This window comes from Pleuronectes platessa, chromosome 12, assembly GCF_947347685.1.
Source record: "Pleuronectes platessa chromosome 12, fPlePla1.1, whole genome shotgun sequence".
Classification (NCBI taxonomy): Eukaryota; Metazoa; Chordata; class Actinopteri; order Pleuronectiformes; family Pleuronectidae; genus Pleuronectes; species Pleuronectes platessa.
The window spans coordinates 20,829,622-20,853,395 of record NC_070637.1 but is presented as its reverse complement, the minus strand read 5'-3'; the positions used below and the strand labels follow the sequence as shown (position 1 = coordinate 20,853,395).

The window sequence follows — 23,774 nt, the reverse complement described above, 5'->3', positions numbered from 1 at the left end:
GGAGCTCACACAGAAACGGAAGTGAACTGGAGTTTGATGGTTTTCATTTGCATTTGTGTATTTGTGATGAAGCCAACACTTAGTTAAGCTCCTGTTGGTTTGAATCAGATATAATATATGAATTTATGTGAGTACTTATCCAAGGTCAGATGAATCCGTATGACTTCAACTCCTGCTGTAAATTGAAAAATTTATGGAAGAAGGTGATCATCTTTCAAATTGGGAAGTTCACTGTAGAAGGAGATGCATTGACTGATGAAATGGATGAAGAGAAAGTTAAACTAATAAAACTATTATAAACTGGCAGCCATGACAGGTTTGCTGTTCCAAGTCCAGTCATTCCTCTGAGTCAATTTCCAATGGAAGCCTGTGGCTGGCCACTTCATCGCTCAGCTGTCCAGTGCAACTGCAAACATTTAAGCAATCCTTCTGGCCGGGCCTAGACTGCGTTGTTTGTGAATGTGTGGTATGTTGAGTGTGTGTGTCTGTGTGTGTGTGTGTGTGCGTGTGTACATGTCCACGGGGGGTGGGGGGTGGGGGCAGCCAGGGGTGGCACAGACGGAAGGAAGAGATGGACAGTTGTCGAAGCACGCTGTTCCAAATAGACACCGGCACGCACACACGTGCTCGCACAAAACTAACACAGTTCTGGTTCGACCGTTCCAAATTCTCCGAATGATGGTGTTCTGTCAAGCTATCCCGTCTTGGCCCTGCCTGTAATGAGTCCAGCGAGCTCTCCCACTCTGGACAGCTTGTCTGGAGAGCCACATGTCTCTAGTTTGGACTGCTGGAGAAAACAGAACAGCCGGTCTCCTTCCCACACCATCTCTCTCGGACTCCTCACTTCATTTTCATTTAGTTTTCTGCACAACTTTACTTTTCCCTTAAGGCCAATTAGCAAATACTACAGTACACAGTGCCGAAGACAACAGGAGTCTCTGGTCTCTTGTTAGAGCGATAGCTTATCAGCGATACAGGAGAACGTGGGTGACTTGAAAGATCTGAGGAACAGAGGATATTTAGAAAGATAAATGAATGGATTTAAATGTGTTCAAAACAAAGACACAATAAAGGCCTGTGCAGCAGTTCCAACGTTTTAATTTGAAGTCCTAACTGATATACTTTTTTATTAATTGTTCCTTTTACTTTTAATTGTAGTTAAGTGTTACATAAATGTTCTCTGATTCCAAAAGGTCTTGAGGTGTGATGAAGTAAAGGTTGCAAACTTTAACAAAGTGTCCGCCCCTTCATACTTTTTTCTTTTTTTTTATTGCAAACTGAAAACGGAATTAGACTTTTTGAAAGTTGCTTTGGAATTTCGAGGAAGGAATAAATCTTGTTGGCACGTCCTCCAATTGCAGCTTGTGGATTTAGCAGTAAGCGGCAGAGATGAATCAGCTGTGACTGTGTCTGTTCCAAGCTCTCTGATTGGACAATTACAACAACGCATGGACTCACTGTCACTCAATTAGCAAACTGATTAACTATTCATTTTGGGACAGAGGGGGGGAAGGGGGGGAGAGGGGGAGAGAATTAGAGAGAAGTGCGGGAATAAATGGGAGACAGGTACAAATACTGAAGCCAGAAACACAGAACAACTTTGCAGTGTCTCCATCGCTCTGTCTCATACACCCTCTCCATCAGGACACCTGCACACCTCTGCTCTTCTGCTTTGCTGAGAAAAAAAAAAAGTCTTGATGACAATTAAATAAATAACTCCATAACTATGTGAGCTCACCAGCCATTTGTTAATCAACCCAAACAGAGATTTAATTTAATGCTTTGGCCGAGGCAGGATGTGATATGCAGATGGCGCAGGGACGGGGCTGTGTGACTGGCACTCTGGGAGCTGGACGGGTGGTGGTGTATGGAGGTGGGGTGGAGGGGGATGGAGGGGGGGTAGTGGAGTAGGGTGGAGGGGATGTTCAGCCATGTTCATACACAGCAGTTCCCCAGCAGGAAGAGGAATGCATCGTCTGGCCACACAACGACACACAGACACACATGCAGTGTTCCGCAGCAACACAAAGAGTTTTGCTGTAATAAGACATAATAGATAAGTTTACTAAACAAGTCAGTGAGGAGCCGGCTGGCTGGATGCCCGGCTGATAAGCTGACTGACCGAAAGAAAACCTGACAGACTATTCAGATGAGTTCAACCTCACTGGCAGGCGGGTTGTAAGTGTCCAGACTGGATGACTCACAGACCTAAATCGTGCTTTAGATGCTGGAAAGATTTGATCAACAGATAACGAATCAACTGTTTTGAAGTCAGGATTATTCCCTCATCCAAGGCGGCTATGTTTTCACCCCTGCTGGTCTGTGTTTGTTTGTTTGTAAGGAAGAATACACAACTAGAATTACTGCACTGTGGTTGTTTAACTAGTAAATATCTCTACATACTTTTTTCTCCATGTTCATATTAGTTCCCTTTGACCTTTGAACCAACTAAATGTAATTACTTTATCTGAAAATCTTAGTCCAAGTGACAACTGATGAAAGTTGAAGGTTCCCTAAAGCACTCTTGTGATATCACAATAAAGAGGCCAAAACATGTTTGACCTATAAAAACCCAAATGCAGGAGTACAGGTGAATGGTACCAGATCTAATGGAATTCCCTACTGGCAGCCCTAATATTCACAGGGACTCCAGGTCACTGTGACCTTGACCTTCAACTTCATGCACCAAACTCTAATCACTTCAACTTCAATTTTTTTTTTTTTAATCTGTGTAATTAAACTCTTGTTCCTGGTGACCTCCACTGTCTGCATGTCAGGTTTCAGAAGATTTTACTGTAAACATTTTGAGGAAATGAAAGAAGATTTAGCAACTCTTTCATTATGACCCTCATAACTTGCTCATATTTCGTATTATTTAAAAAAAGAAAATAATAAGAGGTGACAAAGAAGATTATCCTTAAGTCTAAGTGAATATTTGTACCAAACTTGAAGTTCCCTTAAGGATATCTTGAGGTATTGCGTTCATAGGAAATGGGATGGATTTATGGAAAACCAAATAAAACACTGGCTGACGCCGGCCCAGAGGCGTCAATACAACCAAACATGTTGCCCAAAAACTCGGAGGCAGAATGTTGTATCAGTCAGAAATGAACCCATTAAATTCTGCTGATCTAGATCAGGGGGCAGATCCGGGATTTTTTTTTTCTTGAACATCGCAGGAGGTGACATTTTCACAGTTCGTGCGGTGAGACGCTTGAGGAGGACACCTGTCTGATAGTCTCTCCACGATGGAAGAAGCAAGTGAGAACACATGTTGCGGAGCTGCACAGGATATTTGTAATTACTCTAACAAACAAACAGTGTTGAGTGACAAAAAAAAGAATAAAGAATAATAAAACAGACTTTGTGCACTTGTGTCATAATTGTAATTATGAATGTGATGGTTTATGAGAACAGGGTGTGTGCGTGACCCCGACCCCAGCAGTTCTAACTCCAGTCTGCTCAGACATCTTAAGGCGAATCCAGGCTCTTCAAAGCCAATCCACTTAGAGTGCATTAGTCTCATTACCACATCGGGGCTGGTGTTTGTATGTGTGTGTGCGTGTGTGTGCGTGTGTGTGTATGTGGCTTAAATACAGACACCGTCACTAACAGCGTAAAAGTCTTGCTGTGTGTTGCCTGTAGAAGGTCACAGGGCATTTTTAGCCACTTATGTAAGGATCGTTCAAGACTGGAACAAGGGAGGAAAAAGATTTGACTAATCAAAGCATTAAACTCAGCTTGAAGCTGAGGCTGTTGCAGGGTTTAGTGCCCGAGTAATTGTTCAAGCCTTTGGCTCAGTCCGTGGAATGAGACTACACGGAGGAGCCGCTGACTAGAGACGAAGACGACGCCAGAAGTGAAAGATGAGGCAACAGAAGAGACAGAGGCACAACAGACAAACAAGAGATAGGACAGGAGAGAGAGAGAGAGAATGATGTTAAGGCTACGGATTTGACAGAGATGGGACGGGGCAGGGCAGCCACAGGGCGGCCAGATTGAGTGGAAACCCATGGGAGTGTGGCCATCCCTTGGGGGGGCCACCACGAGATTTCACCCAGCCAGCTGCACACAGCCAGAACCTCCTGGTAGGCTGAGCTGGATGCACATGTACACACACACACACACGCACATGCAAGCTGCCCTGGTGCCCCTGTGCTCCACCAGCTGGTACAGAAGGAGGGACATGCTAACTGATAGACACACTCATACACACACAGGCGACATATCACAATAATACACAAGATATTTAATACAGATGAGACTGAAACCCCCTCTCTTTTATTTAAACGTCCCCTTTCCCCCCTGGTCCCTCTTTTCGTCCTGCTGTATATCACCACACTCGTCTCCGCCTCTCATTCATTCCCTGCAGTAACACTACATTCCAGTAGATGGTGCTGGCTCCCTGGAACATGGTGACCACCGCTGTGACGCTGACACAGAGCTGGAGACAGAGTGACTGACAGACACGCTGCTGCCAAGACGTCCTTATCCCCCCCCTCCCCTCTCACAGCACTGACAAGTGTGTGCTTGTGTGTGTGTATACAATATATACATAAGTACTTCAAAATTACAGTGTGAGTGTGTGTATATTTTTTGCATGGAATAATCCGGTCATGTGTGTTAATACACGAGTGCTTGTTCCTGTGTGTTAGGGAGGAGCCAGGGTCCGTTTCTTCTTAAAGGACCCTAGGATTAGTGCAGTGTTAGCATATTAGCATCTTAGCTGGAGGGCTGCTGCTCAACACCACCTGTGCCAGACAGGAGGCTGTGGCTACCCAGTTACCCCCCACCCACTCATCCCTTCTCTACCCCCCCACCCTCACCCACACCCACTCACATATGTAGACACGCACACACACACATAGATTGTGAAGGTCACTTAGCTACAACGACTCCAAGCTTACTGTCTTACTGTCTTAATTCATTACTGTAACTGCTTTAACTGTCTCTTTACGGCTGTGTGTCAAGACTTCACCTTATTCTCAACATATGAAATTCAAGGTTGTGAGTTGACTATTTCTGTGACTTTACCACATGAGGACACATCAATGGCCAATTACATGAAGATTTTTGAAGTCATTTCAATAATATATTTTTAAGAGTTTAAACACAAAGTTGTCCAAAGATTAGCCCTATGCCAACGTAACTGTGGAGGATACAACTTTATATCAGAGTTTCTACATGATATAGTTCTGCTACACTCTGGGTCTGGGATGTAAAGGTAACATTTTAAATGTACATAGAGTAGAATGAATTTAGAATTACTTTTGGAATAATTTGCTTTGTGAAATTATAGATATAGATTATTCTTCTTTCTGCTCCTTTTCATTTAACATTTTGTGTTTGCATTTAAAATATCATTTTAATGTAGTAAAAGAATGAACCATTCTCATTATTGTTATACTAGCAATAAAATGTCCTCGTCATTATACATTGTATCATAAGAGATGTTCACAGCCAGCAGCTTCCATTTTCTTTTTTCTTCTTCTATTGTTTAATGCCGTCTCAACTTTATTAGGTCCAAAAGTCTGAACTATTAAAAAAAGGTTTTCAGGCGGCATGAGTTCCGAAATGAGACCACCACCTTTCATCGGACCAAATTTTGTTCTGTTGGTCTAAGGCCCTTTTCACACCTGTCATTTTGCCTGGTGATAAATCTCAGGGTCCTGACAAAACAAGTTAGGTGTTAAAAAAACCTAAATCTTTTTATTGACTTTATAAAACAAACATGTAACTCAGAGGAAGGAAATACACAAGGGAGAATGTTTAAATTCATATACTGCAGAACTTGTCCTCCTTAATGATATAATTCAAAGGTTTCTGTGATGGCCCTTCTGCCCTTCTCTCCAGTTGCCTGCTCTGTGCTCTTCTGTCTGCTGAGGCTCAACTTGTGAAGGGGGACCATTACTGGCAGGAGACACACCTGGGCCCAGTGTGACCTTGTGTACAGCAGAAGCATGGGTCACACACCGGTCCAGTAAGATCTCTCTTCCTCACACATGGTTTTGAAAAGATAACGGGTCCTTTCTACACATCCACCCACCACCATACTGATTCTAGACTGGTTGGTATTCAGAGACTGTCACAGCCAAAGAGCAGAGCTGTGACAGTTCCCTTACAAGATATGAAAAGAAACATGAAGAAGAAACATAACAAAGGAAGTCAAAGTCCTGCTCTTTAATGCTCAGTGAAAAATGAATGAGGCTGGTAGAGGGATTCAACATCTTAAAACTCCGCTACAGCTTTCAAACTTAAGCTTGAACTGCAGCCAGTAAGAGGCATGATGGTATGATGTTTTTATTATTAATGTGACAGGGCAAACTCAGGTTTAGATCATTGTAACCCTCTCAACTCAGCTCAGCTGGATGATCTACTTCCTCCAAACACATCTATCCACCCACACACAAGTACCAAGCCATAGCATTCCATCGAAAGCACAAAGACTGATCTGTGTGGAGGTCCTCCAGCATGTCAAGAAGGTAAAAATACAATGTGAGCAAGCCACCACAAAAAGCCCCTGCATTCAAACACCCAATAACATTAGAGATGCCATGCTGCTTGTGTTCAGAATGCAGTGGATCCAATGTGATTAGGGAACACACACGCACAGCCACACAGCCAATGAGAAAGCTAATCAAATTGAACTGATTGCTGGTATATTGCCTCTCTCTGTTCTCTCCCTTGGACAGCATTGTGTGTTGGCATCATCGGTCTCTTCATTTATTTTACTGTACGTTCACATTCGATACACAACGACACCATCTCTAAAATACAGAACCTGTTTGAGTGTCATCAGTTGGAGGCTAATGGTTCATAATTGCACAGGGGAATTGGTTTCTTTTGAGGATCCACATTAATTATGACATTCATATTTAGACTCCTGCTCTGCTCCTCAGCGTTATTAGATGTGAAATCATCCAATGAGACAAACAGACTGAGACGCCGGACCAATCAGTCAATGAGATTAGCCGTCGGTCGGAACAAGAATGGGGAGGGCCACGAGACAGACACAGCTGTCCAAGTGTTGCTCACAACAGGCAGGCAACAAGGAGTGTGTGTGTGTGTGTGTGTTTGTGTTTGTGTCTGTGGTGGTGGTGTGGGGGGGGGGGGGGGGTTAACCAGCCCAACCCTGTCCGGTTTAGCAGTGGTGAACAGGTGCAAAGCTTTGTGCATGCATATGTGTGTGCCTGTGTGTAAGTCACTATTATTTCAGAGTGGTTGGCTCTGTATTATTAATTCAGAAATGCCGGGCTGGAGCTGTGGGCAGCAGCTGGCGTTATGTGTGTGTGTGTGTGTGTGTGTGTGTGTGTGTGTGTGTGTGTGTGTGTGTGTGTGTGTGTGTGTGTGTGTGTGTGAGTGAGTGCGTAAGACCCCCATGGTCTTTTGTGAAGTCCCCCCCCACCCCCCCACCCCTCCTCATCTTGTGCTGTATGTCTCACTGTCTGCCTTTAAACTTCTGCACACTGCAAGCTCACACACAATATACTGTCAACACACACACACACACTGGAGTACAATAGCCCAGCCCAGCAGGCAAGAGTAAACAATCAAGTACTATACCCCAAGTAATGTCAAGTGCCCGCCTACCACCACCCCCCCCCCCCCCCCCCCCCACACACACACACACACACACACACACCCCTTGTACCCCCCCCTAACACACACGCATACAAAACACACACACCAGTCCAGCCGTGCCTCATTCTAAAGGATCCATTCATGTGTTGCACTGAAGGACCGACAGTAAGTGCTCTCCACCTCACTAACTGCTGCTCTCCCCACTGTCCAGCCTGTCCTGGCTACCTGTCCGTCTGTCTGTGTCCCCACCTGCCAGAGTGTGTGCCCATCTGTCCTTTAGGGCGCATGCACACTGGCCGCATTCAGAGTGGATGGCTCAAACTCTTATTTAATTACTTACTTAACCTTTATTTGTAAAGACAGGCGAGAGCATCCTGGTTTCCAAATGTTTCCCAGTATGAGGTTTGTTTGGGGACGAAACAGAGGTACAGCACATGGGGGAATTAGTTATATGGGTATAAGGGGACAAGAGAGAGAGACTACTGTTAATAATGCTTGTAAGAGGAAAGAGCAATAACAGCCTCATCTTATTCCCTCAGAAACAGTCATTGCTCCATTGGAGGTAACTAACATGTTAGAGCGACTGGATTCATGTTTGTTTTGGCTCACCTGCTGCTAAATGTCCTGATGTTTTATGAGGACAGTTTACCAAAACACTGGTCAATAATCTTACTACTTCTAAACCAACTCTACGAACTCTACTTCAGAGTTTGGACGAACCAAATAAAAAGTGGGCCAGCAAATGGTGTCTGCTTGTTTATCTGTCACACTCTGAGCTGACAGCTACACACGTCACTCCATCTGAGACAAACACTGCTCCCTGAGAGCTGGTGTTTGTTATGCTCTAACGTCTGTCTATATAAGAGGCTGTTTTTGACAACATGTCCACCTCAGCTGGCCAGCAGCAGACACTTGAGGCTCTGGGACAATTTAAAGGGAACAAAGAAGAGTATATGTGTATGTTGTGATCAGTATAGATAGAAGCAAGACAAAAATACAAATTATTTTAAGAAAAGTCCTCTCAAAATCTGTGTAGCAGAACAGTAAGACTAAATTCTTTATCTAATCAAACCCATTCTGATGTTTTACACGAGCGACATTCATGGGAAAAGGTCAGGTTCAGACAATATCGACTGGAGATGTTCTGTCCATACCAAAGACTGCATATAAAGATGGACAACGTGTCTTTTCTTCCTATCGTTGTACAAAATGAAGGTAAAACATTCAGTAAGCTGCCACCATTTAGTGCTTTTGAGGTCATTTTCTGCCCAGTACACCCAGTGCAGGCTCTGGTCCATAAGCAGGGCTTTTGTTTCACATGAATCTCTTTTACAATAGTTTACCTCATCATTTGAAACGTTGGTCAGGGTTAATAAGAACATCCAATATTGTATCACAGATAATAAGGGAAAAAAAGATCAGGTCCTCTTTAAGATGAAAAAACACCCCTCAGCTCCTGCATTATTGTTAAAATATATTGAAGAATATATCTGAAACCCTGAATAATATTGACATTCTCTGAGCATGCCTGCCTGGCCCTGTAAGACACTTAATGAGCAGACCGTGTCCCAGGTCTATTCAAATTCAAGATATTGTTTAGAAACACTCAAACCACTGAGCAATATCTGAGTACGGCAGATGTTCGTCCTCTTTTCTTCTCTGTTCTCCTCCTCCACCTCCTCTCAAACGACAGTCCACCATTGAAACTCATGTTCCAGCCACTATGCTGTGAGACATCTGCACCTCACTCACTGTTTCTTTCATTCTCCTCCGTCTCATCTTTTCTCTGTACACACACACACACGCGCAAAGATAGAACTCTATTCTTCATGACAGATGGCAAATCAACAATTGCACGGCATCAGTCTCTGAAAACACAGACACACACAACTTATGCACACACGCAAACAAACACCACCTCCTTGTCCTCCTGTCCCTTTGTTCCCAGTCCTCCGTCAGATGTTTTGATTTGTCTCTTCCAGCCGAGAGTGTGCGTTAGTGTGTGCATGTTCCTTTACCTTGGTGTATTAAGCACTAGTTTAATGAGAGCTTGGTGAGGAGCAGGCCCCAGCCAGTGGACCATATGGGGGACATTTAGCCCCCTCAGAACATTGAGCCAAACCTTGCTGACATGATTACCATGGCCATCCGCTGCTCTGCACTAGTGTCAGATTGGGAATGGGGGAATTTTATCATGGATTGCTAATTAATGACTGGAGATTGGCAACCAGAGATGGAGGAGGCTGAGGGAGGGGAAAGGGAAATGTTTTATCCCTATTTGGTTTCTTCTTCCTCACAATTGTTATCGGGCTAACTACCTGATACTCTGCGAAACATGAACACAGTAAAAGATGTACACGCAAGCACAGAAATACACAAACAGAAGCATGTAACAGGGTTACATGGAGTCACAGCTTCTGGTTGGTTGAAAACAGACATATATTTGTCCTTCCTTTCCTTCAATACCCCAGTGTTGATCACATTTCATGCACTTGAGTGCCTCACATGTGCTGTACACATTGTACTGTACACACTGTGCATCTCTGTGAAAGCATCTATTTATTCACAGCTCCCATTTTCGGTGTCTCTGTGTGGCACAGCAGGCCTCAGATAGTGGCTTAGTTAATCCTGTCAGAAACAGATTACAGGTGGGAGGATATAAATAGACTGACTGTCCCTTTAACCTGGCCGCTGTGACATCAGCATGCAGCTTAACTTTTAAGTCAAGCATAACAGGAGCAAACCAAACCCACCGAAGGCAGCCGGCAATGTGGCCAATTATTTACCCATCTGTAGTAGACAAACAATTAGAATTGACTGAAGCATTATCATGGCTGCAGAGGCACTATATGTCAGTCAACATATTAACCTGTTAATATTCATTCAATTGCACTCTCTAATCTGCAGGGCTTGAAATTAATTTGTGATGCTTCTGCCTTAAATAGGACGAAAGGCTCCTCATATTTAGAATTAGGTTACGATGCACAAAATAGTACTATCAATATTTACAGTCTATAGCTGATTCTGATTTGCTATGAGACAGCTTCAAAAAAGTAAAATTGTCACAAAAAGTAAATTCCCATTTGTTTGTGACCATGAGCTATTTTACGGGGAGCAAATCTTTCATCCGATAAGATCACATATAAAGTCAATGCAAAGATGCAAATGGTCAGTTTTGCGTGAGTCCAGCCGGGCAAACTAACTATGTAATAACTGCAGCAGCTTAAAGTAGCTAACAATGCAATGATAAGGGGGGAGAATTTGTTTGACAGTGGATGACAGATCTACTGGAATGGCAACAGATTTGTCAGTCTGTTGTCTAAGGCCAGCGGTTGGTCTGAAAAGCATTGATAACACATACTTTGCATTCATTTAGCTGTTTTATTATTTAGTAAGGGGCCAAAATAGTGTATATTTGATAATCAATAGTACCTCATAATGAAGATACAGCAGTTTGGAATGAACCACTACAAGCCCCATAAAAATATATGGACTGATATCATCTAGTCTTTGACGACCAAAGATTAAAAAACAAGTGGACATACTGTATATGACATAACTGACGGACTGCTCCCACTGGTCAGGTCCTTATCCTGTCATCCACCAGTTACAGTAGCTGTCACCACCAGGCACTAATCTGTCGGCCTAAATCAGCCAAACCAACCCCCACTCTATAACCTGCCTGCTCTAATCAGCCCAAAGCCACACCAACCAGCCTACAACACCTCAAGATGTTAGACTACACACTGACCCTCTGGTCTCATCCATGTGTGAGCACATTTGTACAAAATATGTTTTCATGAAAGGACAAGAGCTGCTGCTGATCAATATGAAACACAGTGGAAACATACAACGCTTAGCAGTGGAAACCAGTTGATAATGAAACTGAGGTGGGCAAGAAACCCACGTATCTGAGGAATTCAGAGTTTCTGCCCTTGAACAACTTCCTTGTAACATCTGATAATGCTGAAATATTCAGAAATGGAAATGAGTGTGTGTTCATATATGCAACAATATGCATATACACAACAAGTACAAATGAGTTAATAAACTAATAAATCCACTTTAAATCATTTGTTTCTTGATGTATTGCAATAACACCAACCTGTGCTATTTAACAAAGTTTTACCAGAAGATATATTACAATACGTTTCCTCCATATTGAACAGGTGAAAATCTAATTTAAAACGTACTGTGGATGACAAAAGATATAATAAAAAGTATAAATCTAACAATAACAATGATTTAGTCAAGTGTATATGTGTGAATGCATGTACATTCAGACTGTGATCAATGTTTGAATTGAGCATTTTCGATGATCCCATTACTCAACCTCTCCTCCCTTCACCCCCTTCTCTCTTCTCCTCTAGCCAAGTTTTCCCTCTGCAGTGATCAGCACTCCATTCATTGATCCATTCATTCATTTATCTAGGACTGACTCTCTCTATCAGTTCATTCACTCACAAACCCATTAATCCATCTCTCTGTTTGCATGGCCCTTACAAGGCTGCTTCCTACCACTTACCCCTGATCTTATTGACTGACTGACTTTGCAGAGTTGTACCGCTCCAGGCTATTTAGCCCAGACACTGCACATTTTAACATAAGGCTCTCAACTCATCTGAAGGTGCATATAAGTTTCAATGAATTTAGAGGCTATAGGAAATAGCAAGCAGCTGCTATATTGGCAATTTATAACTAAACAAACACAAGCAAGTACAAATGACGCCACAGATGAAGTAGTTTGCTGACAAAAATGTTTACAACCTTTTTCTGAATGGATTATGAGAAAATTGTATCTGATAAGCTGACATAGAGACAATAATAGTATTCTTATTGTACTCTTGATTTTTCTATTTATTTCATCTTTCATAGTATGAAATGTATTGCATTGAATTCTTTCTCTTATTTTATATATATTAAATTCTTGGTGCAGCTTCAACAAGGATATTTGATTTGAATCTGATTGAATTCGAAGGTGACACACTCTCTGCTGCCTGTTTGTAAATGTTACTCATCAGTCTTTCATTTGGGATCGTGAACCGAGCCAGTTGCAGGTCTCCTATTGACAAGTTGTCTGCCTCTGTGCCCTGATGGCTGTATCTGTCACAACCTATCTGCCTCTGCCTGTCCTTCCTGTGCTGTTTGTCTGTCGGCTCTGCGGACTAGTCTGCCTGTTTGCACTTTGCTGTTGGTCTGTTTGACAGTCTGGCAGACTGCCATGCTCTGCAGTGTAGAGTGAGTCATTCTTAGGACAATGGAGACAGTTTGTAAAGCAACACTGGAGCACACACTTCCTCCGGATGTGCAAGAGGATGCCATTCATAACAAAGCCTGCACTGTCCGCTACTGCCCTGAATTTTCATGTTTGAGTTTGGGAAACAGAGGGGACAGAAAGAGGAGCGCAGGGAGATGGAAGGAGATTCTGAATGGCAATAAAAGGGAGTGAGTTGTGTTGACAGGCTCTACAGCAGAGAGAGCACAGAGGAGAAGGAGGAGAGAAGAGGGGCGACACCACAGACAGTGGCGGCAGCAGCAGCAGCGGCTTGTGATTGATATCATAGATCTGGCACTGCCACCTGATCTAGCCAGCCAGCCAGCCTCCAGAAACACTGAACTCACTGAACTCAAAGAGCCAAGATGGCTGCCTCACTGCACTGCACCCAGTGAACCCCTCAGCAGTCTAACATACACAGCACAGCACAGATGATTCTCACAGGGATTCCGTTGTTAAGATGGAAGGTACAGAGGAAAAGGTATTTAAAGGAGTACAGGTGTGTCTAGCTTCGTATTTCAGCTGAATATCTAACATACGATCACAGCAAGATGAATTGAGTGACAGGACGAGACACAGAAAGAGATTTACAGTAACGACAGACATTGAAGTCACCTCCCCACTGTCTACACTGGGAAAGGGCCGGTGATCATTATTCTATACACAGCAGGTAAGATGCAACTTGCAGACAAAACATGTAAAGTTATACAGAGGAAAAGCAAATCAGATCCAAGGAAATTGCCTCAGCAAAACATTTCGGTCGATGTGATTTGATACTGCATCACACAAAGCTACAGCAATGTGCCCATAGCAGGAGCCACCTGAGTTCTAGCTTAACAAAGAAATCAATGCACTGCGGGCTCCAAAACTATTGAGCTACCAGACAGAGAAAAAAGAGAAACACTCCCAGTCAATGAGCTGCTGCTTCTAATATTATGAATGAATGTGTTTGATGGGAGTTAGTGGAATGTCTATCACTCTGTGAGCTTCATTGTGTTTGACTATAGTCCCATTAGAGCTTTGCAGAATTCAAACATAACTTAAACCATTATTTGAGCTGTCAGGTTATTTAACGCTTAACCCCAGATACCCCCCCCCCCCCCCCCCCCCCGCTGTTAAGATCACATGATTTTCCTGACAACACAAAGACACTGGTGTCAGATCTTATCACGACAAACTCTCTAGACATCTACCTTGCTGTCCTCTTTGTGTATGAGTCAGTTTTTTACCTGGGCGACATTTGTTTTCATTTTAATTTTTGCATCAGTGGCTCGCTCACAGTGAATCCAGCGGCGGAACTCCTGCTGTGTTCTCACATCGACTTCTCCTGGATTTCTACAGACATTATTCTAAGAGGCCAGGCGGAGAAAGTCCGCAGAAACTGCAGAGCAAGATGATGGTCTTGTCCCTGTCTCCTCCCTGCTGACCATCTGTTGTGCTGATGCTGTGTGGGCTGATGCTTGTGGAGGAAACAGTATCCTCGACAGCACTGGCTGACTGCGACCTCTGTGGCCTCACATGGGACACAAGGTTAACTCCTTGCCTAGGTAGAAACCAAGTGGAGTTCACTTCGGATTCAGACTTTTGTTAAAGGTGCAATAAATGTTGTAAAGTAATGTTGATGTTTCGGGCAGCGACATCGAATTTGCTGCCCGGAACACAATGTTCACATGGGACACCACTATTTCGATATTAACCTGATTAAGCAAATCTGAATCACACACTGCCATGTAAACGGCATTTTCTGATTACCTTAACCTGAATCTGGTCATCCTCAGAATAAGCAATAAACAAATTAAGACATGTGGTGTATTCAGATCTTTAAGCCTCCTATTGAAGGTTTCACAGCAAGTTGTGACATCAACATGCGGCAAAAGGAGTTGGAGAAAGGAGAAAACACCCAAAACAAGGTAGCATCATACATTTAACTATTTAAGGTTCGGGTTATGCTCTGTAACATGTGAACAGGAATAGGAATGGAATATTCTATCAGCAACTCATGTAAACATCATAAACGAAATTATGTCTTTCTCTGAATAGGGTCCATAATTGTAATATGTTAATGTAAAAGGTAGTCATTGTCTTCCAAGGCTGTGGCTCACATATACCCACCAGATATTCAAACTACTAACTCAGTGACTACATCTTAATTACGATAAGAATAACAGGTTTCCAAATATTAACTATTATGCAAGTGTACTACCTCTAAATTTGACTCTGACAGATCCTGGTATTTATTCTATGTTCATTATTTCTAAAGATAAAGAAATGATGCAGCTGAATGCACTCCCCACTCGCGTCTAATGAAAGGAGGAAGGAAATTATGGCTGTGGTTGTGAGGACAGAAAGATTCAGTCACCTGAGGACACAGTGTGCTGCTCTCTGCAGAGGTGATGTTCCCGAGGTTCGTCTCGACTCTGTTCCAACACGATGGAACATTTTAACTGCTTTATTTACTCCTCTACCAGGCTTCGTGTTTTATCATCATCATCTGCTATTGTTTGTTTTATCTCTTATTGATTTTATATAACATAAATGTGAAGCACTTCTTAGTAGAACTGATTGACTGCAGAGGAGGAATCCAAAAGAAACTGCCTGAAGCTTTAATATTGTTATACTATATTTATCATAAGGAGATCATGAGAAGAGGTGACCAGCATCCACCAGCATAGTTAAGATGATCAGTCTACTGTGTGCGGCAATGTTCTGTACACATCTGTCCTGTTTGACAAATTAATTGAGTCACCCTAATGGTTTGAGGCTTGTCAAACAAAAGTTACACACTCAGACACACACAGTCCCATCATAAAACATGCAGAGAGCCGGGAACAGCCATGAGCATGCATGATCATTACAGATAACTAGTTCAGTTTATCACATCCTGACCTATACGGTCTATGATCCTGACAAGTAAAAGCATGCGAAGGCCTTTATGCTAAAGAACGTAAATTATATTATCTAAAGCATCTTGGTGTACAAACTTCAGTTAGTAAGTTAGTGTATTGTCCCAGAAGAGGGAAATTCGGTTTCACAACACCGTACAGCCACCTGAACAAACCACGTCAACAGAGCAATAAAAACCATGCACATCACTGAACAACAGTAATGGGGCTGTGCATGTTGACATTTATTCTAACAAGCTGCAAGTGATTCAAAGTTCTTTGGGATTTAAAATTTTGGATAAATGGAGAGTTACGTAATACAGATATATCTGCCTCCTTCCTGTCCATTTCACAAGTTGTTCTTTTCACTCAGTCTTTTAGAATTAGTACAAAAGAGAGAATGTGTGGTGCGTGTGTGTGTGTGTGTGTGTGTGTGTGTGTGTGTGTGTGCGCAGAGGTTTCACTACTCTCTCTCTCTCTCTGTTTGGTTTCAGTAAAAAGCTGTCTAATGTTTAAGACTGCAGTCACGACCTGGACAGTGAGTCAGCACCCCGACCCGGCTCTCCTCCACACACACCAACACAGACAGAGATTTAGCATATGATGCAGACAAACATTCATATTCCTGACACAATGTCCCCTCCCCCCAAAACCCAAAACCTCTATCTCTCTCACACACTGATGAACATTGGTATCGCTGCGTCGTGACTGGGGGCGATGTGTTCCTCTTAATATGCACAGACGACTGTCTGAGGATCACACTGGCATCCTGGCACACACACACACAGATCCTCTCCTCTGCTTCAGCAGTACAGAGTTTTTACTGTATTTGTGTGTGTGTGTGTGACACAGTGAGAGAGAGCATCCACTCAATGGAGAGAGGAGCACTCTTGTTATCCAGCATGTTCTTCTGCTGGGCCATGGTGATGGCCTACATTACCCAGCATCCCTCAGTCTGTTGTGTATCCACATTACTTCCTGTTCAACAGTTTGAATTACACATTCCTAGACACCATCACATAGTCAGTGGAATGATGCTCATTGGCCCAAGAAATTGGAAATCCCCCTTTTCCTGCTCCTGAGGCTCTCTCTCTCTCTGAAACACACACATTCACGTACATCTGTACTTGTGCCTGAAGGAATCAGCAGCAGCAGACACATGACCCCGTGAAATTGTGGTTTGAAAAAATCCTAAAATGCCAAACAAATGGCGTCACAATGCCACTGTGCATCACTTGTTGTTGGTTCAGGTTGACCCTGCTGCAGATGACTCGTCACCTGTTGCAGCAGCCTCACTGATCATAGCTGAGAATGTCTGGGAACAGGGAAGTGCTATCTGTGATACACGCTCTTCAGCGATGACATTTTTTCCGATTTGTCATACATTTGGTTGTAAACAGGATGTGCTGTCAGTGTTCCCCTTGAATCCACCCCAGCCAACCCCATGTCATGTGACTCTCAGTGTCCCCATTCACCAACTTAAGAGACAGCCACGTTAAAACGTAGTACTTCTGAGAGTCAGATCTTACTGGATTACAAAGACTAGTACACACACTGTCCTGAGAGAACACTATGCACCAGCAGTGTCAACTACAGGACTGGTACATGTTATCAACTGTACACACACAAGATACATGCACAAACCCGATGCACACACTCTTTTCAGCCACAACCTGACTGAGGCACATCGAGGCTTAGCAAACAAACTGCCAGACAAGCTTATAATAAAGAGACGCATCCTTATGGGGGCAAACGCACACACGTACAAACACACGTGCACACTAGATAATCAGACATCCATGTGATCACACGCACACACGCTCAATTGCAAACGCTCACATCCTCCCACCAGCACATGTGGACAGCCACGGCCCTCAGTCTAGACAAGAGGCAGGGAAGAAGAGGAGAGAAGAGAGAGGAAGGAAGAGAGTAGAAAAAAAAAAGAGAGGTACTGGATGTACTTACCCCGTTTCTGGAGCCATCCCTCTCTAACGATGGTGACATCGCTCATGGTTCCTTCACACCGAGTCTGATGCCGCTACACGCCTGCTCCACAGAGAGAGAGAGGGGGAGGAGGGGAGGAGAGGAGAGAAAGAGAGGGAGAGGAGGAGAGGAGGAGGAGGAGGAGGAGGAGGAGGGGGGGGCAGGCTCTCCCAGCCTCCGCGTCACTCTCTCTCCCTTCCTTTCCCGTTCACCCTCTTGTTCGCGCAGTCTCTCTCTCTCTCTCGGACGCGCACACACTCTGTTTGTGTACGCGTGTGTGTCGTTTTGCTTCCTGTTGTGGCTTATCTCCCTGCCTCCCCTCCCTCCCTTCTTCGTCTTCTTCTTCTTCTCCCCCTCCTCCACCACCTCCTCCTCCTCCTCTCTCGTTCCCTCTCCAGACCTTCCTCCTCACCAGCAGTGACTCAGCCTGGAAGGAAGTGAAAGGAGAAAAAAATATATAATAGAGAAAGAAAAAAAAAGAGGCATGGATTAATTTCTCTCCTCCACTGCTGCTCCCTCGCTTTCCCTCCAAAGCCCTTTCATACAATCTGACAGGACAAACAACTAGTTATTGTGGGGACGACTCCACTCTTCCTCCACCCAATTATACACCCAGTTCCTCTTTCTGTCGCAAACACCCTCGCTGACAAACAGGATGAATTATTGCAGAGCTCTTGATGAAGCAAAAAACTGACCTTGATTGCCAAAGAAACCTTCCTGAGCTCTGACTCTCATTCATTCACAGATCCTGTTTTATTCTGTTGAGCAGCTTGCACCGTGCAGAGAAGCCGAGTCGAGTCTACCTTTTCTGCGCTTGCGGTATTTCTGCACGTCAAATAATTGTTGTCAACATGTGTGTGTGTGCGGGGGGGGGGGGGGGGGGGGGGGTGCGCGTAGGCTGATGTGTGTGCGTGGGAGGTGGGAGAGCATCTCAGGACCGTTGGAGTAGGGCTCGGCTATAAATAGAAACAACGGCAGTTAGGGATGCTCTCACTCTCTTTCTCTCTCTCTCTCTTGCCCAAATCTCTGCACCTCTCTGTCGGCTCACTCCCCCCCCCCCCCCCCGCCCTCCTCCCTTCTCACTCTCTGCATAGCTACTGTGCTCACCTCAAATGCACCCTTACTACAATGTATTACACAGCGTGCAGGCACACTACGCCGCTCAGCTTGAATGGAGAGCGCTGCTACGACGGTTATGGGCTAGCAGGCGAAGCCATCCAGCTGAAAATCAGTATTCAGATCAGCTAGTGTCTGCACTGTGTTGGAGGGACTGCAGCGTCATGACGAAGACTGAAACAGACCTGCAGATGCTTTTTACATGCAGGCACACACCCTGGTAGACGCTTGCTGTTGAAGCAGCAGAGTTGTGACCAATCCAAGTAAATACAGACGATTAACAACACGTCCATGTTCCTGTTCTCAAGGGATGCTACGGTGTCTCTCACTTTTACACTACCGTTATCTTTTCAAATTTCTGTCCCTTTCATTGGCTTAGTTGCCAAAGGTTTCAGTATAGATATAAATATATATTTTTGTGGAAATTAAGATGGCAACCGTTATAGTACTAGGGTATTTTTTAACCGACAGTTCCTTGGGCTGCTGTGAAATCAAGCAAGTCATTTTCCCACTCGTTTCTTTTGAGTCATTAATAAAAAAAAGTGATGATTTGCTTCTTTTATTAAGTGCTAACTAGACGGTTAATCTCACTAAGAAATCATGAGAAAGAAAAAATATATGTTGCGCTCTTTACGAGTATTTAAAAAAAAATTTCGGACTGTCTGAAATATATATATCTTGAGAACCTGTTATCTTATCAGCTTCACAATCGCTGTGTGCATTGGTAAGGGCCCGAAGAAGTGCAGTGTCGAATTTGGGGCAATTTGGACACACGATACGTTCAATATAAATAAACTTTGAATAACCAGCGCTCTGTAGCAGCTGCTTCATGGACTCATCTACGTTAGTAAAAAGTAACATTAGGACAACAGAGCGAGCGTCACTAAACTTAAACAGCAGTGGTGTAGCTTCAGGGTTCTGGGGACTGAGTCCAGCAGCCAGTCTTTACTTACTGTGGCTAAATTACTGTTGGTCATTTTGTTAGTTTCAGAAAGAAAGCTGCATGGTTTTAAAACAGCCCATTTCAAACAGACAGGTTTACAGCCTTTTTAACGACATTATCAATTGGTCCCAACCAATCATCTAAAGCTGCCATCAAATGTCTGATCCAGCTCCTAATATTGAATATTCCTTCACTTCCTTTGATTGATGTCATACTTTTAACAGAGTGGACTATTACACTTTAATCAAGTTTCTTCAGGAATCTGCTGTAGAATCTAGAATATTTATATTCGTAGAATCTAAGTCATTAGGTAAAAAGTGCTGTTTTTGTACCGATAAAGAGAACTTGGCTCAAATCAAATTCAAATGATACCCAGCCCCAGTAATTACATTTAAGGGTATTGAATCCTTTTATAGGCACTGTGCAATTCTGGATTAAGCTTTCACACTGCCGTGTAATTCAATGATGCTTCAGTTAGCTTTAACCTTAATCGGGTCGAGCACGGCCCTGATCACACTTAGTGCAGAACAGGTCAGTAGACTGAAGAACAGGTCGGGAGTCAGGACAGGGTGTCAGAGGGATGGATAGGGCAGGACAGGGCAGGGCAGGGCAGGATTGGGCATGATAGGGCAGGACAGGGCAGGATAGGGCATGGCAGGGCAGTGGAGGAAGGACAGGGCAAGCCGGGGCAGGACAGGGCAGGATAGGGCATGGCAGGGCAGTGGAGGAAGGACAGGGCAGGATAGGACAGGGCAGGACAGGGCAGGATTGGGCATGATAGGGCAGGACAGGGCAGGATAGGGCATGGCAGGGCAGTGGAGGAAAGACAGGGCAAGCCGGGGCAGGACAGGGCAGGATAGGGCAGGATAGGACAGGACAGGGCATGGCAGGGCAGTGGAGGAAGGACAGGGCAAGCCGGGGCAGGACAGGGCAGGATAGGGCAGGATATGGCAGGATAGGGCAGGACAGGGCATGGCAGGGCAGGATAGGGCAGGATAGGACAGGGCAGGATAGGGCATGGCAGGGCAGTGGAGTGAACTACAGGGCAAGCCGGGGCAGGAGAGGGCAGTGCCATGAAAAACCAACCAGGTCGGGGGAGGAACCTGCCAGGCAACATATGTGATACTGGTATGTGAAATTAGTGCAATCACATATTTGAGAGAATAGGGCGGATCCACGGGGTCAATGGATTCAACTTATTCAATGTTATCCTATGTTTGTTCAAGAGCCTGTACTACATCATGCATCAGTGATGTGACACATCTATTGTAATTCTCCATTCATTTTGAAGATTCATTTTTAAGTTGCTGGTGCAAACTTTTTCATTAGTTTATTGATAAATAATTCAGTAAATTGCAGTTGTGTTATTATGAAACTGACCAAACATTTAAGTATTTGATGCTTTTCAATACGTAAGGACTGACACTGGTTCAGCTGCAGCGTCAAAACATGATTCCCATCCTTCTCATCATCATTATCATCAAAGACATAATATTAATACTTTAATTACAAATTTGCACCACTGAAGTTCATTGTCAAGGATGTTTGTTCCTCAATCCTCCTTAGCTTGTTCTCATCGATGAACTTTGTTGTGTAAATGTAGAATTGAAACCTTAATCTATAAGGTTGTAATAAAAAATTAGACAGTTTTCTTTAATAATTGGTAATTAATTAACTTATAATTTTTATTAATTCCATCTTTTCTATTTTTAAGGCATTTTTCCTATTTAATATAATTTCTCAATCAACATGGAACATGCTCTTATGTTACTTTAAATCTGTTCTCTCATGTGATTTACCTATATTGTATGTAACGTACTTGTAGCTGCATTTCTTTTATGGAAGGTGCTACACAAATGAAGTTATTATTATTATAAAAACAATTTAAGGAAAAAGCTGCAAATATCTATTTGATGTGAGAAGCTGGAGAAATAATAACTACTTATAGGATTATTGATTTACTCATGCCATTAGGAAATCATATTATATATTATACATATATGTCAGATGAATGTAGTGGAGTAAAATGAAATTGAGGACAAATACAGAGTAGCAGGAAAGGAAACTACTGAAAAAGAAAGTGTAGTATCTACTTGAGTACATGTAATTAGTTACACTGCACAGTCTCTACCAGGAGCCTGTTGCATGACAGAGAGGACGTTAAACAACAAGAAGAATCAAAGACTGGACGACATGAAGCTTGATTTCAGCCTGAGCCTCCTCCTCAGGTGAACTCTCATCCCAGCATCAGAACCAGTGTGTGGAGCAGTCTGCCATGTTTACGGTCCCCCGCGAGGCAGCAGCGAGCTGACGGAGTTACCTGTAGCGGCAGGTGCTGCGGTCTATCCCCGTGCACCTGCTCCTCCTCATCGGCCGTCACGTAAAGCTATGTGTGCCGGACTCCCGAGTCGAGTCGAGCCGAGCCGAGGCGAGCCAGGTTAAAAGGACCGGACCGGAAATAGTCGTTTGAATCGCGAAAGGTTCAAGACGGGGGGGATATTTCCGCGGAGGGAAAACGTCACCGGCCGAACGGTTGTTTTGACTTTCAGGAGAGCTCGTGACGTCACCCGCAGGAACGGCAACCCCCTTTCTCTGGAGGCGTGCGCGCACACACGCACCAACACGCTCTCACACAAAAACACGCACATACCCCCACACACACACACAAACACGCGGGTCCTACCGTCTCCCCTCGTCCCCCGGTCCTCGGGTTGTGAAGATGTCCGCTCTGCCTCTGGTTCTCCTCCACTTCATCTCCCACATCCCGTGAGTCGGTGCCGGATAAATACAGCAGCTCTCGCGAGAGTCAGGTGTTCGAGAGCCGGACGGGAACAGGCCTGAAGTTCCCTCACAAGGAGGAGACGTGATGGAGACGTGATGGAGACGGTGGCTTCTGGCCTGTTGGTCATGGAGCCTGACGTGTCCTCCAGCTTCACACAAACTGCAAGGCCCACTCAGGAGTTAGTTAGTTAGATAGATAGTTATATGGTTAGTTAGTTAGTTAGTTAGTTAGTTAGTTAGTTAGTTAGTTAGTTAGGTAGTTAATTAGTTTGTCTCTTTACTGTTATCCTGTGTCTGTTTGTTCATGTTTTGTGTTTCCTTGTATTTGTTTTCCGTCTCTTCGTACATTGTTGTGTCTCTTCATAAATGGTTGGCGTCCCTTTGTACACGTTTTGTTTCTCCATGTGCTCATTGTGCATCTTAACTAGTTTTGCATCTTTAGACATTTTGTTCTCTTTGGTGTTGTTACCTCTGCCGTGTCCAATTAAGACACCCAGAAAATGCTGTATAGTTTTTTTTAACATTGCAAAAATAGGGCTTTTCTTTTTACATTGTAACTCACTTCCCAGGGAATATAAAAAATGGAAAGTGCCGGAAAAAGTTGCCAACAGTTCAACAGTGCTATTGAAAATCTCTTACACACTAAAAACACTTGCATTACTTGCAGGTCTACAACTAATTACATGAAGGCATCTGATTTCAGATGGTAAACTTGGCCCCTGGTTCTCTGGGTTGGAGTCAGTCAGTCTTGAGCCGATCCAATTCCCGGTTGTACTTTGTTGCTCTGCTTAATGACTTTGTGTTGTAGGTTGTCAGGCATCCGCTGGTTCGGCTTAGCAAACATGTCCAGTTCCTCTTGTTTACATTTCATGCCCAATGCCTGAAGGAGCAGATTCAGACTCGTGTTGAAGAAGTTGAGGTGGGTTCATGATTAGCATTATGTATAATAAAGATGAGCCACAGGGATTCATTGATATCTTTATGATGCACAGAGAGACAGAGACATTGTTGTTTCTGAGCAGCAGTGAGTCAGTGAGGTCAGCTGTCCTCAGTGCACCTCTTCACACGAGCACATTGTCTCATCTTCAGTGCTGTTTGCAGCCGGAAGGATCCGACAGCTGCACAGCACATGACGGAGATCTCTGCTCTGCAGCCGACAGTGTAAACAAATTGTTCTGTGGAAGTTTACGGCTCGGAATTGTTGATACAATGC

General features: G+C 43.9%; 1 protein-coding gene across 3 annotated transcripts in view; it reads right to left on the bottom strand.

Moving 5' to 3' along the window:
* Window positions 1-22,555, bottom strand: part of akt3a (v-akt murine thymoma viral oncogene homolog 3a) — a 48,490-nt gene extending 25,935 nt beyond the window's left edge. Inside the window, exons 1-2 of one of the 3 annotated variants that reach the window (XM_053436605.1) lie at window positions 22,464-22,555; window positions 17,704-18,148 (exon numbers count right to left, since the gene is read on the bottom strand). In XM_053436605.1, coding sequence (XP_053292580.1) covers window positions 17,704-17,749 — 46 coding nt within the window. In that variant the 5' untranslated portion in view covers window positions 17,750-18,148; window positions 22,464-22,555. Of the gene's footprint in view, window positions 1-17,703; window positions 18,342-22,100; window positions 22,253-22,463 lie in introns of those variants that run through there. The other 2 variants (XM_053436608.1, XM_053436607.1) reach the window with 2 other exon arrangements.
* Between the last annotated feature and the right edge of the window lie 1,219 nt (window positions 22,556-23,774).